Here is a 17,193-nt window from a genome sequence, read left to right as displayed (position 1 = left end):
GTGAGTGGCGTTACCCTTATATACAACCACCACCTGCAAGGTCAACTGTCAACATCAACAATATTATATCAGCACAAATAGCACCCCAAATTTTAAACATGAACGTGAATGTGAATATTTGTTTTTATATGCGCTGTGGCTGACTTGCGACTCGTCCATGGTCGAAGTAACTAAAATGTACATACCTGTTCTACAGGCCTTGGCCATATAATAAAGGACACCATGTGCTGCTATTGTTCTTCATTTTATTAAAACATTTTCTCTTATAATGCGAGACAAATAAGAATGCAAGGCTACGCTTGCTTTAATGTCAAACCATAAAATAGTTACCTACTGTCAAGCACAACTGCATATCAAATGTAACATGAGTATTACAGGTAAAAATAACTTAAGATGATAAGAGGGTATTATAGAAGATGATTATATAATTGAACCATTTTAATTAAAACAATAATGATGCTCACATTTTTTCTGACAATACCATCATATTTTTGTCCAAGTGACAAGTGAGCATCACAATAACATATGTTGAAAAAGACATCATTGATTAAATGGTATGGGATTATGACAGAAGATTCAAGTGGCATGCAAACCTATGGGACTACTGACTTATACAAGAATCTTGTCGTTGTTTTGGCACAGGTCATACCCTCTATTAGCAGGGAGTGCAGCTTTACAACCGATTAACAAGTAAACATTCTGCATTTTGGTGTTTTTGCGTATGCCTCCCTTAGGAATGCCGAGCATACTGCCACTTGCTCTTGTTGTTTGACCATGAGGGACAAATGAGTTTGTTCTATTTTGTTAAAGAGAGACAACAGGGAAAGTTCCCAGCAGTTGGAAGAGCCTCAGTAGTCATAAGCTGTAAAACAGAAACAGAGGCGTTGTTACCTGTGGCTCACTCAACGAAGAAGCGGAGCATGCAGTCCACTTGGAAATGAGTCTGGACTGCCGAAGGATGTTTCATGCAGGCATGCAGTCAGTCACACCAGGGTGGTCTTACTTTCTATCGTCAGGATGCAGGTGCTCGCCGCCGTGCCTCGGCTGTTCACCGCCTTGCACATGTACTCGCCCTCGTCCTCGGGGAAGGTCTCTGGCAGGTAGAGGCAGTACGTCTCCCCTCTCTCGATGTACTGATAATCTTCACAGTCTTGGAGCATCTCTCCCTCAAACCACCAGGTCACCTCCGGCTTGGGCTCACCGGTGATCTTGACGGTGAAGCGGACGGGCTCCGAGTCCACCACAGACTGGTTTTTGAGAGGTTTCTTGAACCACGGGGCGCCCGACCTGGCGTGATCTTCGTCGTCCTCGTAGGAGCCGTTGACTATGCTTGCCTCATCCTCAACGTCATCCTCCTTTTTCTGTAAGTGGATGAATACAAAATGATGAACTGTCAAAGCATTTTTGATACACAGATTTCACGACAGTGAAAACCGTACCTTTTGAAGGGCAGCATCAATCTCCTGTTGTTCAAACTGCATTCTCTGTAGCTTCTGCTCCTCTATCCTCCTTCTCTCCTCATCCTCTCTGGCTTTGGCCATTTGTTCAAACCTGGCTCGCATGTCCACCTTCTGTTTGAAAGGAGACTCCTCACCTCTCACCGAACTCGTTTGGCTTTCATCATCATCATCCTAAAATACGTACAACAACCAGGACTATTGTTATACCCCTTTTCCGATGCATGGCACCTCCTCTGATTGCCACTGCCCTAATACTAATACAGAGACACCTTTCCCTTGGTAAAACCACTAGCCAAATGTCAAAGGGCACATAGCGAATGGTTTATGTAACCAGTGGTTCATTGACATTGGCTAGTATAGGTTCCAAGCAGGGTTATTATAGTTTCGGAATTTTTCATTTTAGTTAGTTTTGATTTTGCTTTGCCCCGCGACCCTAGTGAGGAGCAAGTTAGAAAATGGATGGATGGATGGATTTCGTTTAGAGTATTTTTTTATTTAGTTAGTAAGTTTTACTTCGTTTTCAGGGTGGTTCTGTTAGTTTTTATTAGTTTTAGTTATTTAATAAATGCTTCATTCTAGTTTAGGTTTTGTTAGTTTCAGTATTAGTGTTAGTTTTTTTTATGTGTATTACTTGTGTGCAATATTTAAATTTTAAAGAAAGACCTGTATGTCTCAACAATAGAATATTTTCTTAAAGAGACAGTGTGTATTATCCTATACCATCTAGTGGTGAACTATAAGAATGCAGAGATTTGAAGCAACCACACTTCAGAGAGACCACACTTCGCAACACTACCACCAATTATTATTTGGAGTGAGCGAGCGAGCAGGAGCAGTGGGAACGGCAAGTAAGAGTGGTACACAAGAACCAGATGGAGCGGTTAGCGGAGAAGCTAGCAAAAAGTAGCAGAGGAGACTAGCGGTGGGACCCCGAATGACTAAATTCAGCGACGACCGCCTGCAGGTCCGATCTGTGGACGGTAAGCGGCAGTTGACCCATTGGTTTGACACTAGGTGCAAGCACCACCAGAGGATAACTAAGTTTGTGAAGTTCATCTCCTTCGGGTATCAGGAGCAGAAAGATGGCAGCAAAACATGTCAACCTCTTGTAAGGAGCGACCTTTGTAATATAATTAACTAGACGTATGATTATATTTTAAAAAAACCTACATTGATGTAATGAAATATTTTTTTTTTTTTTTGCATTTTTTTTAAATTATGAATTATTAGTTCACCACTAGATCATAAAACAGCAACAAGAGAGCAGCCAATACTGGTACTTGGAACCGATACCTTGAAATAAGACTGGGTATCGGTACTCACCCATCCCTACATTTTTATTTTGTGTGGCATGAGACATTTCTAACATCAAATGGTTAGCAAAGGTTGGGAACCTGGTCTACATTTTGCTACAGCTGTCTGTTTGCTTCCTCTTGGATAGCATTTAACGTCTAACAAGCTAAGAATTAAAATTCTGTGCAGGAGATCGTCATTAAGTTGTAAGTCAGCACGTCTCACTTGAACTGATGTATGGTTTTATACTATTAATAACTCTAGTAGAGCTGATTTGAGTCGGTAGTTAGATTTATGCAGAAGCACACTCTTAATCTATATTTAACATGTGCGTCATATGTAGCAAGCTAACGTACTATAGATCTTGCTCATACCTCCTGAAACCGTTCCGCTTCTCTCTCTTTGATTTCATCATCGGCGGCCTTCCTCCGAGCTCGCTCCATGTCAATCTTTTTCTGAATCTCCTCGTCAGTCAGCTGCTTGATCTTTTCAAACTTGGATTTCAGGTTCTTGGCCTGGATGGAGCCCGTCCTCTTGAGCTTGGTCAACTCTTGGTACTCACTATTTACAATGTTGGTGCTTTCATTCACTTCTTCCTGTGAAAGACAGAACAAATGTTTGTTTGCTTTCCTTCTACCTCATATTTTGACTAAAGTATGAGGGCAACTACTACATCTAATGAAAACAGGAAAAATATAGTTTGTAGGTGTATATTCTCAATTCTTATCGAGGCTAACCTCGCCCATCTCTTGTCGGAGTTGTTCAAACTCCTGCTTCTCCTGCTCCAGTTTCTGTTTGCGCTCCTCTGCCTTGCGTCTCCTTTCTGCCTCCTCTTTCTCCTTCAACAGCTCCTCAAAGTTCATCTCCAGTTTTCCTGGGTGTAGCGCCTCCTGCGATTCCGTCCTCACTAATTCACCCTCGTCATCTAGAACCTATAAAATATCCAAAGTCAGACATTCTGAAGCGGAGCCCCTACATTTGATTATTATCATTTTTTACCAGAAAATACAGAGATATATGGTAGTTTTGAAATGAGAATAACGGCAAGCATATTTTCAAGTTTACCACTACAGGTGCATCTCAATAAATTAGAATATCATGGAAAACTTTATTTCAGTATTTATGGGAATGCTGAAGCATTCCCACATATGTTATTGTGATTTTTATTCTCCACACTTTTTTGCCGCGTAACAACTCCCACATAATACTTCCAATTTAGCTGAAAAAATTGACGCCTCCCAGGGTATATATCGTCTGATTCCACATTACTAACAGTACACGCACAATTTAATGTTAAAGATAAACTTTTCTCCATTCATTTTCAATGGGACAGACATTGAACTTTTTCCAAGTATCACTTTGAGCGCCCACTTGCATATATATAAGTTATCATCATCACTAGGTGTCTGATACTGCTCGGTAGCACAGTTGGTAAAGTAACCAAGAGATCATAATTTCATAATTTATCCCTTTATCTCGCAATTAACTTGATGAGCATTCCACTTGCATTCAAATCTTAGCATTCAGCATTCCCACGCAATTTCTCCAGAAATTGCACTTAGTCTAATTCAATTATAAAAATGAAACTTCTATAAAGTATTATACAGGTTCACTAAAGTAACTACTCTAAAATATTTTAATTTATTGAGATACACGTGAATTGTGCAATTTATAAACTCTTTAGTATTTGGTCACAAAAATATGTTGCATAAAATAATATGCGGTATGTATTTCCAGTCTTCCAATCAAAAATGTGGCAGCGGTACCAAAAGTACAGTTGAGTATGTAAATAATGAAACTATATTCATCATATAGACTATATCTTGGTCATTAAACAGTATAAATCCAATCATTCTCATATCATTGTGTAAATGTGCACTGAATATGGACAGTAAAATCTGTTTTTGTTTTTTCTTTTAACTAAACTTTTCCATTTATGTTCATTGGGGTTAAAATGTTTTTGAAGTTTGGTAGAAATATCTTACTGTTTCATCTCCAAATGCAGAGTTCTCATGATCCGGGCCGGGGCTCTTAAAGAAATAATTTGGACAAGGGAGCAGCAATACAAAATAGACTATGTGAGCCCATCAGAATAAAACACATCAGTTGTTTAGAAATGCAGTAGTTAGTGGGAAAGGTAGAGACTATTAGTTTAAAGAAAACTGATTTGAAGATTGTTGACGTGATATTAAGTGTCTTATTTGTCTATGTGTAACAATTAATGTTAAATGAAAGAAGTCACTCTGCTCTTTTCCATAAAATGGTTGCAGTTTGAGGTCAAATAAGGAGAAAGTGAATGAATCAGCCAAACACACACACACGATAGGCTGTTTAGATTCTCTACCTATCAACTACATAGTGGCCTATATCGTGAGTTTGTTGTTCATTATTCATTACAGAAAGGTGACACCAGATGATGTTGATCTGCTGCAATTATACAAAAGAAAACAAATTTAACAGTGTGCATGAGTAGCCTACTGTTTGAAACTATTTCCATTTGAGAGATGAGTAAACAGTAGTCCCCTATACAAAAATTCCTTTCTAATGATTAGAGAGAAGGGAATGAGAGACTAATTCCAAACACAGCCATAGTCTTCGGTCATGAGGACTTACCATGCTTTTGCGTGCCTCGGCAAAGAGCCTCTTCTCCTCTTCCAATCTTTTCTTGGCCTCCTCCTCTGCCTTCTTCTGTTCTTCCTCTCTTCTCTGGCGCTCCAGCTCCTCAAAACTGGCACAGATCTTTCCCGGTTTGCTGCCCTCCAGGTTCAGTAAGGCCATCAGAGCCTCGTCATCCTCGTCGACAAGCTAAGTGACAACGCAAACGGAACTTAAACAGCAAGTATCTAGAACAGGGGTGGACAAACTACGGCCCGGGGGCCATTTGCGGCCCGCCGTCCAGTTTTTAGTGGCCCACGACACAAAAATGGCATTTGACTCAGTTCAAATAAAATAACAACAAAAATGTTTGGAGATGGTCAAAGTAAGAAGGGAAGGTGTCAAAAAACACTGGCGCTATTAAAGGTTATTTTAGTTAACTAAAACTAACGAAAAAACTAAAATTCAAAAAACAATTTTGTTACCGAAATAAAATAAAAACGAAGACGCTTTTTTAAAAAGCGAAAACTAACTGAAATTACATTTTATGTTTACAAAACTAACTAAAATAAAACTAACTATAATTATAGCAAAAATGTCCTTTGTTTTAGTCTTTGGTAATTAATTTAATGCATGAGCCTTTGGGGATGATTTTATATGTGATATTTAGTAGATTTATTTTGATATAAACCGGAATAATGACGTCACGCCCATGGTGTTTTTTAAATATTAAATACACATGAAAAACCTAAAACTAATACTGAAATTAACTAAACTAAAACTAAGCATTTATTAAAGAACTAAAACTAATACAAAACTAACAGAACCACCCTGAAAAATAATTAAAACTAACTAAATAAAAAAAAAAAAACTCAAAACCAATTAAAAACTAAAATGAAAAATTCCCAAACTATAATAACCCTACTGCCAAATTACAAATAAATTGGTTTATATACTGTAGCATTTTTCTAAATATGCAAAAGCACAAATAAATTATTTGTCCAATTTTTAGGACTAAACACAATTTCTCTTCATAACATTATGTGGCCCTTGCGTCCTTCTGATTTTCTGTATGTGGCTCTCAAATGAAAAAGTTTGGACACTAATTTTTCGAGAACATATGGACTAAAGTATAGGGACACACTCATTGATCACTTGCTACCTTTATGCACTAGGAACATTTGTAAAAACATGAAGCAACTGTTCAAAGGTGTTGGATAATACCAGAGAGATTTACCATGCTCCTCCTTGCTTCGGCAAAAGATCTTCTCTCCTCCTCCATTCGTCTCTTGGCTTCTTCTTCTGCCTTCTTGCGCTCCTCCTCCATTCGATGCCTCTCAAGTTCTTCAAAGCTCAACCTCAGTTTTCCAGGTCGGAAGTCCTCCTTGTCATCCGGGGATGGTGCCTGAGTGCCGTCCTCATCTTCTTCCTGAAAAAGGCGCAAACAAGTTGCAAGCATGTATTAAGCAGGCAGAAGGTATAAACCAGGGGTGTCCAAACTTTTTCATTTGAGGGCCACATACAGAAAATCAGAAGGACGCAAGGGCTACATAATGTTATGAAGAGAAATTGTGTTTAGTCCTGAAAATTGTATTTGTGCTTTTGTATATTTAGAAAAATGCTACAGTATATAAACCAATTTATTTGTAATATGGCAGTAGGGTTATTATAGTTTGGGAATTTTTAATTTTAGTGTTTATTTAGTTTTGAGTTTTGTTTTTTTTAAATGTAGTTAGTTTTAATTAGTTTTCAGGGTGGTTCTGTTAGTTTTTTTTAAATTAGTTTTAGTTCTTTAAAAAATGCTTAGTTTTGGTTTAGTTAGTTTCAGTATTGTTTTTTTTTGTGTGTATTACTTGTGCACAATATTTTTTATTTTGTTTGTTTTATTTTAGTTAGTTTTGTAAACATAAAATGTAGTTTCAGTTAGTTTTCTTTTTTTAAAAGCATCTTCGTTTTTATTTTTTTTTGTTAACGAAATAGTTTTTTTGAATTTTTGTTTTTTCGTTAGTTTTCGTTAACTAAAATAAACTTTAATAGCACCTGTGTTTTTCGAAACCCTCCCTTCTTACTTTGACCATCTCCAAACATTTTTGTTTTTATTTTATTTGAACTGAGTCAAATGCCATTTTTAGCACATGTCGCGGGCCACTAAAAAATAGACGGCGGGCCGCAAATGGCCCCCGGGCCGTAGTTTGGACACCCCTGGTAAAAACTCATTGGCCACAATATTAGGCACACCCCCTCTAATGGGATCCTGAAGAAAAAAAAATCTGAAAAATGGTAATATTTTGTTTTTCTCAAGTTAAATAAAATAATCAAAACAAAAAGATATTTCTTACAACATATGCACATGTTCCAATTTGTCAGGTTTGTGAGGCAAGACAAAAAACAAAAAAAATGAATTGACTCGTTTACCAATCCCAGTCGAGCTTCCTCAAAAGCTTTCTTCTCCTGTTGGAGGCGACGTTTGGCTTCCTCCTCAGCTTGCTTTCTTCTCTGCTCTTGTCTTTCCCTCTCCATTTCCTCAAACGTCATCTTCAGCTTTCCCGGAGACACCTGCGTCTTCTCCACAGGCTTCTCCTCATCATCCTCATAGAATAAAAAAAAAAAAGGCAATAAGGAAGTTTTGAAGCTAGCTGTATTAGTAGAGCTTGAATATTAATTTGTCTCTAGGTTCCAACCTCTGGGACGATTGAGCGCCGCTTGGCCTCCCTGAAAGAGCGTCTGTTTTCATCGTAGCGTCTTTTCTTCTCTTCCTCCGCCATCTTCTTCAGCTCCTCCTCTCGACTCCTCTCCATGTCCTCAAAGTTCATTTTGATTTTGCCTGGAGCTCGCGATGGCTTAGCAGGAACCACTCGTACAAGGATGCTGTCATCTCCTTCCTGTAATTCACAGTTTTTAATCACTAAAGGGGAAGTCAATTAAGTCCAAATGTTTCTTTACAATAATTTGTTATATGCAGCCGCATTAGTATAAACACGGTATTGATTAATATTGCGTTTGTGGAATATGAATTAAACAGTGAAATCCACTGTTTTTATTAGGGGTGTCAAAATTAGTTTGTTAATTTTGAGTTAATTTAAAGTTCCTTTAAAGCCACTAATTTTTTCAATGTGATTAATTACCTTACTTGGAAAGGCTGCACTGGGGGATTTCCAGTCGCAACGCAGCAGACACTTCCACATCAAACTTTAGCAGTAATAAATGTAATAATAATGCATATATTTGTGCAGGATTTTACAAGTTACTTCATGTTAAAGATTATATAGCTCTTATATGAAAAGAAAAATGCATTGAGTTGTCACCAAGGTATTACAAGTGCAATTATGCCATCTAGTGGCAGAAAAATGACATCAAACAAATCGATATCACACTTGTTTTTTTGTTTTTAACAGTACAGTACATATTTTTAATTTTATCTCAATTTTATGAATTATTATGAAATTACTGTATCGATGACTAAACGATGCAGCCATATTTAACATTTTTCCCACTTTTATGTTAACAAGAGTATGAAAACTTCGGGAGAAAAATGATTGCACATTTTATTGTACATGTAGAACAGATATAATAATAATTTGTGATTAATCGTGTGCTAACTATTGAAGTCATGTGATTAATTACGACTAAAAATTTTAATTGCCTCACACCCCTAGTTTTATCCTTGTCAGAGGCGGACATTTTGTCACATGCTGTTGACTTAAAATGACATCACGGTGCATAAGGTGAATGTAACACGACAAAACAATATTTCAACATATATATATATATTTTTTATTCAATGCATGTTTATACAGATTTGCTCCAAAATCGAATGCTTTTTTTCCTCTAGTATTTTTTGTTAGGCCCTCCCCAGGAAGAAGAAAAATTTTCACGCAACCCCCCCACTCCCTGCAATGACTAAATAGTGTCATTTGTCTATAAATTGTTGTAAGTACGCCTCTGCAGATGTGCTAATTCTCTTTGTGCAATCTCTAACAATGAGAGCGCCACTGCCACCTACAGTAGTGGATGTATAATTGCATTTTACTCTAGTACGGCAAAACAAAACAAAACAAAAAGATTCCTGACATCACACGCGCCACCCCCGATATCGCACAATGTTGTAAACTTAAAAAAATAAAAAATAAAAAAAGCCCAATTGTTCCTCCACATTGAAAAACGCCAAACCAGTCACAGACATAGTTGCATGTCTGAGAGTGTTAAGAGGGTAACTCTGTTGACCCGGTGTGTCAGCATGAGCGTCAGTCAACGATAACGCAGTCTAATTTCGGTCACACAGTAAGGAGGTCTCCAACCACCAGGAGGTGTGTGGAAACAGTTGCCAGTCATATGCTGTCTACACTCGGCAGCTCTGCCAGAGTGCTGCTCCACTTGTTTCTCAATGACCAGGTCAACTCTAAGCAGGACACACATGAGTCAATAATAGGTTGAGCTAAAATAGGATGAACAAAACAGTCTCTGTGAAGACACATGAAAGCACTCTCAAGCCTTTCCTTTACCATCATAAAATTAATTTTGGGTAACTTTTGGGAAAAAATGAAGGAAACTAACTGCAAGTGATAGTGAGAAGAAATAAGGATGGGTATGCTCTAGTCTAGTCTTGGTGCTATTCTCTCTAAAAAGAAGATTGTCTTAACTGTTTTTGCATGCACAATAAAACAAACACTACTGATGGATTGTTAAATGATAGTCATATTATGAGGTTTTTTGTTGTTGTTTTTCAATTAACTCTGAGCAAAAATATTTGATTCACTATGTAACTTACTGCAGTTATTCTCATGAATTTGTAATATTGTGTAGCATATTGTGCAGCATTGTAATCTGATATATTACAATGTGTTGCTAAACTACAATGAGCACAAAGACATAGCATGTTTATGGTTTGTAATCACCTGTCTGACCCCATTACATAACTATTGCAGACTGTCTGAAAGTGCAAACACCCACTAACACCCACAAACACTTTATTTTTTGAAAGTTCATTTGCTTTTGCTCTATGTTGTGTAATAATTACGGCAAGTGAGCAATGTTTTGTTTGAATCATGAATGTGATTTTAAAAATTTCATCCAGGTAGCAAGCTCCACTTTCTCAATTTGTACTTACCTCTGCTGCTTTCTTGGCCAACTCCCTTTTGATTTTGTCTTTTTCCAATCTGTCTTGGTTTTCTCTCCTTTTTCGTTCACCTTCCATCTTCTTCCTCTCCCCCTCTTGTCTTTGCTTTTCCATTTCGGCAAACTTCCCCTTCACACTACCTGAGGATTTAGAACACAAACTCACATCTTGAACTTTTTTTTTTTTTTTTTTTTTTTTTTGTAACTGAGTGTCTCACCTGTGATTTTGGGGACGTAGGATTTCTCCACCTTTGCCGGCTTCACTTCGTCCTCCTCATCGCTGGAATCAAGAAGTTCTTTTATCTGCCGAGGGTCAGTAAGTGTTTATACTTTAGACAGGATCATCTCCTCGATCGCTCAGGAGCCATGCTGCTCTCCGCAAGAACAGAGGCCTAATCCCTGATAATAAGTGGGTCATGTGATCTGCAGGTGGGCTTTTGATTGGGCTGTTGCACGGAGAGCAGATGAGCATATGATGCGTATCCAACCAGGCCAGTTAGTGAAGGGCAGGGATATGGACGTTTGTTCTGCCCAGGTATCACTGATAATCCGCTCTCATCCCAGTGTATTAATGCTTTTACTTTGCCACCATCCTATTCAGGTACAGTTTGTCTCAACAGGGCATCCTAATCTCTGTTGTTTACATTGTGAGTCTGTAAAGTTGTTATTCAACATTTTATGCCACTATAGACAAAAGCCATTCACACTAACTTTCACTTCTAATTGAGCCTTCAGTCAACCAAGGATGCACGTTTTTAGAATGTGAGAGAAAACCATCATACCAGGAGAAAAGTCACTCCAGCATGGGAAGAGCATGCAAACGCCGCAGAGGAAAACTGGAGCGCCAATAAAAGATGATTTTAAACCTACAATAGTAGTGATAAAAGTGAGTAGTGATAACATTCAAGGACGGTTTGATTGTAGTAGAACGATTCGGTTAAATTCAGCGGGATTATGTGTACATGTAAACATAATATTAGTTTGTTTTTCAATATTGTCATTTCCAAACTCATGAAATACAAGTGTGATTTTAAATATAGCAACAAAATAAATTCAATCTCTACACACAAAATTAGACACATCTCATTGGTGAGCTAGTTTAAACCAGGTTTTTGGGCTGCTAATGTGGTCACTTGGACCACAATTTTGGTGACCCCTGCTGTGTTGTTAATCATTTTTTTCCCCAGTCATGTAGCTGCATACGGCAACACAAATACTATATTCCATCCATCCATCCATCCATCCATCCATCCATCTTATTAAAACCGCTTACTCTTCACAAGGGTCGTGGGGTTGCTGGAGCCTATCCCAGCCGCTTCGAGAGTAGGTGGGGTACACCCTGAACTGGTTGCCAGCCAATCGCAGGGTAACTATATTACATACATATCATAATTTCATGAATTTGTTTTTATTTACCTATTTGGAGTGTGTCATGTTTGTCTTGGAAAAAAAAATTCATCAATTCTTATTATAAGGAAGCACTATAGTGTTACCACACCTTCCTGTGATGTTTTCATGTTCTCTAACTATTGGAAGATATTTTGGTTACGTGTGTGTAACATCATAGATGTGGTAGCGGAAAGTAACATACATTTGAAGTTGTGAACCATTTGTGTTCAAACATTTGTTGTTAAAGCATTAAAACACACAGCCACATAGACACTAATAGTTAGCCCCTAAATAATATTTCCCATATGTTAGCATTAGGCTATCAGACTGTAAAGCATATTTATGTGGTTGATATAAATATACAAGGTGGAATCCTTCATTTTATGTTTGGTTTGATAGTTCAATTGGTGGCATCAATGTGTATGTGACAGAAATGAATATGAATGTCAAGGAAACTAAGCAATTTGGGTTTAAATATCTGTTGTTTAAAGCCTTATAACACCACCACATAGATGCTAATACTGTAGTTAGCCTCTCAATACTACTAGTCCCCATGTGTTAGCATTAAGCTAGTGCCTCTCATGAATCTTGATTCTATTAGAATCTCCGTTTTTTTTTTTTCCTTAATTCTTTTTAAATAAACACTAGAAATTCTGAGAAATAATTGAGTTTTGCAAAAGCAACACAGTGGTAAAGTGTTTAGCACGTTTGCCATTCACGAGGTTTGTGACTCTCGGCTCAGACACTCCATGTGGAGTTTGCGTGCTCTCCTTGTGGTTACATGGATTTTCTCCAGGTATTCTGGCTTGCTTGTTTCAAATATGTTAGGTTCATTGAATGATCTATACATTGTTAAGATGTGTGTTTTTTGTTTTTTTGGTCTATAAATTAACTGTGAGTGACCAGTTCAGGTGGTCTCTCACCGTAGGTCATCTTGGTCTTGCTCCAGGGAACATTAATGATGATGAGTGTTACAAAAAATGGATGACTGGATGGATGATTATTTTAACATCTGGGATGTGGATTGTACTAAAGATGGTGAACTACATCATGCATTCATCATGCACTCTGTGTGTTCAAGAGTTAAATTATTTCAGGTGTCCTAAAAGTTACAATACACTTGTTGTTTGTTTCAGGTATTATTTGGACTAATGTAAGGCCATCAGCATTTGACAGCTTAGACTCATTCCCTTGCCAATGGCTCACCAATTGACATTGGAGTTATGTGCAAAATTGCTAAATTACAAGACATTTTTCTGTCTCTAAATGCAGTTCAGCGCCAGTTGGAGAAACTTTATGGCCATCGCACATCATAAATTTAAATCATTCATGGAAAATTTCTCATAACAGGATCTGTCCTTGACACACGATGCACCGGTAAGCCTGCTACTACCCCCACGGATGAAAACACCAAACTCCTAGAGCAGGCGTTCACACAAAGCCAGGGAAAGTTTGTCCAGAAGGCTGCACTGGAACTTGGCATCAATAAAAGTTGCTGTCAGTTGGACAGCCATGAGGAGGGAATACTAAGCTTACAAAAAACTGCAAACTGTCAAACCCTATCATCAAAATACTGTAACTGTCTGATTTGAACTCATGAATATGTGACTGTACCACAAAAACACATCACAATGTTAACAAAGAGCAAATAATGCGTATTATATGTTGCAGAGTCTCACGGTGAGTGTCGGCCTGGTTGGCGGGCCGTGCCCAATCCATCACACCATGCGGGTCACACTCGCAGGTTAGTGGTCTTATCGGGCTTTGACCTGCTGCTTCCTGCGGTTCCACTCCCTCTCCTTGATGTACTGCTCTTTCCTCTTCTGCTGCTCGTCCCGGTTCCTCTGCCGGCTGCGCTCTTCTCTGGCCTTCTGCATAGTCTCAAACTTTCCCGTCACGTCGCCTTTTTCTTTGTTCGTGTTGGGCACGTAGCTTCTGGCCACCGGTTTTTTGGATCGGAGTAGTTTCTGTAATTGAATAATGGAAGGATAAGAAAGTTGTGAATTATGTGATTGGTTCAAGTGAATTTTATGGCTGTCTCACCTCTTTCTTAAACATAACATCAGAAATATCCTTGTCTTCAGGTGTGTCAGGTGCCGCTTCCTCCGCCTCCGCAACCTTAGTGGCTTTCCTTCTTCTAGTCTTGTCACCACTAGCCTTGTCCTTTCCCTTGTGTTCCACGCCGTTCACATGTGACTCGCCAGCCTTTTTCTTCTGCGCGTCTGGCGTCTCCTTCTTCTTCTCCTCAACCTGGCCATCTGTCTTGCTCACGTGATCCTTTTTACTTGGGACATCTTCCATGTTGACCACAGCCTCAACCTGCGCCACCTCAGCCATGTTTGGACCACAATGACAAAGCTGGTTTTAATGTGAGCTGCATAACGAAAGGAGGGTGACACAAAAGATTAGGGATGTAACGATAACCAAACATCGATATCGTCACGATATGAATGTCACGATACGATAATTATCACGATATAGTGGAGGCGTTGGCGATATTTAAGAGATCACAATATTGTAAAAAAAAAACAACAACACAATATTGTGCTTTTGTACATAACAGCAATGCATATAAACCACCTACAATCTCTAATAACAATATTGAGGCACTTACTTGCTAATGCAAGCACACATTGATCGCTTCACAAGCAAATTAGGTCCCCCTTCATCTGACAATTAGCATAGATTTGAAACATAGAAGGCCAAAACATCCCTAATGAAAATTAAATTGCACTAATAAACTAGCCACTAGAGGGTGCTAGAACTGCACAAATGGAAATCATCCAGACTGTTTTAACAGATGTGTTCCTTTTAAATATTGTGAGCATTACGACGACGATATTGTGGCAGATTTAATATCACAATTTCACGATATTGCCCTTATCGTGACATCCCTACAAAAGATAGGAAAAACAAATACAGCATTTATTTAATTTTTGTCCATAATACTCGGAGCATAATTTTTTATTTTTTTAAAATCATTTATTTATTCATTTATTTAGTAAACCACCACAATTTCATTGAAGCGAACTGCCCCACTCCCCAGTATGTTGGGGAAGACTTCAATTGTAGCATGGAGCTGGCTGCTATTTATAGCTTATTTGGGGGGCTGATGCGGTGTGTGTGGGGGTTGCATGTGATCATGTCTATTTCTGATGAGTGATGGGCAGATGCACAGAGCTCATTCTGGCACCCGCATGTCGCCCCACAGGCCCTTGACAAAATGGCCAGACTAAAGGGCCAGACAACACCGAGGATGGTCGGCCATCGCTAAAACCGCCGTTGCTTGTCAGTGTTGTTAAACCTTGTGCCCAATAGGAGGATCATTGTGTGGTGAGATTTATCATAACAAAAGAAAAAGGATCTTAGTATTAAGTTAGGGTCTATAAAGAATTTTAACAATCCAAGTTGTGGGTCAGGTGTATAAATATAAATAATACTTGTAAAACCTTATTACTTATTAGTGTGGATCAATCACATGGTTTTCTTTATAGTGTGGCCTGTCGAATCCATTCATGAGCTACTAAATATGATTTATTGCCCTATATAGTGTATAACCTTTACACTTGTGTGGAATCAAACCTGTATCAATACTAATTTGGAGAATAACTTATTAGAACAACCTTAAAAGCTAAAATGCAAGTACAACAACACGCTACAAGCAACCTTAGCATAATTGGCCTTTTAATTACATTTTCACAACTTTTACCTATTACTACCCTCTACCATAGCTACATAATAATTATATATTCTACTGAAGTATGAAAATTTAGTTTTGCCGTTTTCTTTTGTCACAGTAACTAGCAGCACACCTGCAATGAGATAGAAAAGGGAATTACCTCTTAGTGGGTGTTTTTTCCAAGAAGAAAATAAATAAATAAATAATTCCCAGAACACGATCGTGAGGAGCCAAAGGCGTCCAGTCCGGTGGTGCAGAGAGAAGCTGAGTGGCCGCTGTAGGTGACGCGCACTTTCCATAAAAAAAAGTTGGTGACTTTCTCGTGGACACGCATTCCACGCTCGTTCCCGGTTCAGCTGTTGCCTCGCGCGCGTGCACGCGAACAGACGCTCGTCCGGATGGCCTGCAGTCGCAGCTGCAAAAATACGAGAGCCTAAAATACAAATAAATGTATAGGCTATATGTCCCCTTGGATTGTATGCTGTTTATATCAATAATGACATTAAAACTTTTGTAATGAATGTGTCTTATGTAAAATGTAATTTTAACTTAATAGCATTTTCGTGACGGTAAATGTATTGTTATTGTTTATTTTATTTTAATTTTACTAGGGTGACATTTACGATCTCTGTCGGGACTGCAGATGAAAAGTAGCCTTTTGGCTAATTCTGGCATATTTACTGAAATGTTTTTTAATATGTAGGCTACTGTCCCTGATACAAATGAAGCAATAAGTCAAAGCAATTAGAATAGACTTGACCTATGCGTAAAAGAAGGAAGACGCTATGCTACCTGTTAGCTTATCTAGTCGCCACAGCACCTTGTGTGGGGTGAATGACCTGAACACTCAACACAACTACTTGTGCCTATTTTTGTGTCCAGCAACAGTGGTGGATAATTAGGAAGGAAAATAATTTATAAGTCTCAAATAACTGGACCTCTGACTTTAATTTGAAAAAAATGCTAACATTTGGTCCAATTATATTGTGTGTAACCCCGTTGTGCCAGTGATGTCTAATATTTTCTTACTCATGAAATATATTGTATTCATAATTGTCCCATGAACTTCAACTTAACTACGGTAAAATACATACTGAGTGAATTAGCCGATAAAGTCTATTCCACTGTGGCTGGTTGTGTTTTGAAGACAATGTTCTGGAAAATATGACCCGCTAGCTCCCGCTTGGCCGGTTCCAGCTCGGATTCCTCACTAATCAGTTGAGAGGAAGACTAGCCTACTTCCATATAAATATATAAATATTACTCTTATTTCATATATATATATATATATATATATATATATATATATATATATATATATATATATATATATATATATATATACTTATATATTTATTTATTTATTTACTACAACAGAAAGCATATTGGCCCATCAAAAAGGATCACATAATGTTTTGAATGTGGGAGAAAGCTGGAGACCCAACAGAAAACCAGGGACAACATGCAACCTCTATGCTAATGCCATAGCCCAGATTCAAGCCGTGAACCTCAGGACTGTCTATAAATATATATGTAATAACCATTCCTCCATCTGTGCTTTCCAGCCAAACAATGTAATTAGCACATCATGCCAGAAGCTAAGCCAACGGGTGCATATCACCTGGGTTCAAGCAGGAATTAATTTGGCATGCATAGTCAAAC

At 38.2% G+C, this 17,193-nt stretch overlaps 2 protein-coding genes across 3 annotated transcripts; both read right to left on the bottom strand.

Moving 5' to 3' along the window:
• Positions 1-228: 228 nt before the first annotated feature.
• Positions 229-10,955, bottom strand: nexn (nexilin (F actin binding protein)). 2 transcript variants are annotated; one of them, XM_077535019.1, is made up of 12 exons: positions 10,682-10,955; positions 10,456-10,604; positions 8,030-8,230; positions 7,764-7,937; positions 6,586-6,777; positions 5,367-5,558; positions 4,739-4,783; positions 3,491-3,685; positions 3,128-3,349; positions 1,440-1,631; positions 1,004-1,361; positions 229-862 (listed from the first exon to the last, which is right to left on the bottom strand). In XM_077535019.1, the coding sequence occupies exons 2-12, from the start codon at positions 10,576-10,578 to the stop codon at positions 849-851; spliced, it is 1,908 nt and encodes a 635-aa protein (XP_077391145.1). In that variant the 5' UTR covers positions 10,579-10,604; positions 10,682-10,955; the 3' UTR covers positions 229-848. The 2 variants fall into 2 exon arrangements, with proteins under 2 accessions (XP_077391145.1, XP_077391144.1); XM_077535018.1 differs by having other exon boundaries at positions 229-1,361; positions 10,682-10,954.
• A 2,651-nt stretch (positions 10,956-13,606) lies between these two features.
• On the bottom strand, positions 13,607-15,788 carry LOC144027196 (uncharacterized). The gene is made up of 3 exons (XM_077534527.1): positions 15,692-15,788; positions 13,896-14,226; positions 13,607-13,819 (listed from the first exon to the last, which is right to left on the bottom strand). The coding sequence occupies exons 2-3, from the start codon at positions 14,187-14,189 to the stop codon at positions 13,607-13,609; spliced, it is 507 nt and encodes a 168-aa protein (XP_077390653.1). The 5' UTR covers positions 14,190-14,226; positions 15,692-15,788.
• Between the last annotated feature and the right edge of the window lie 1,405 nt (positions 15,789-17,193).

Source organism: Festucalex cinctus, chromosome 10, assembly GCF_051991245.1.
Source record: "Festucalex cinctus isolate MCC-2025b chromosome 10, RoL_Fcin_1.0, whole genome shotgun sequence".
Taxonomy (NCBI): Eukaryota; Metazoa; Chordata; class Actinopteri; order Syngnathiformes; family Syngnathidae; genus Festucalex; species Festucalex cinctus.
Note: the sequence above shows the minus strand (reverse complement) of the source record. Positions and strands in the feature narration are given on the sequence as shown.

Coding starts and splice junctions, on each gene's coding strand:
- nexn (XM_077535018.1), bottom strand. CDS start 10,578: ATGGAAAAGCAAAGACAAGAGGGGGAGAGGAAGAAGATGGAAGGTGAA. Junction 6,778..7,763: donor AGGAAGCTCGACTGGGATTG/GTAAACGAGTCA, acceptor CGCCTTTTTCAG/GAAGAAGATGAGGACGGCAC. Junction 3,686..4,738: donor CTGCATTTGGAGATGAAACA/GTAAGATATTTC, acceptor GATATTTTATAG/GTTCTAGATGACGAGGGTGA.
- LOC144027196 (XM_077534527.1), bottom strand. CDS start 14,189: ATGGCTGAGGTGGCGCAGGTTGAGGCTGTGGTCAACATGGAAGATGTC. Junction 13,820..13,895: donor ATGTTATGTTTAAGAAAGAG/GTGAGACAGCCA, acceptor ATTCAATTACAG/AAACTACTCCGATCCAAAAA.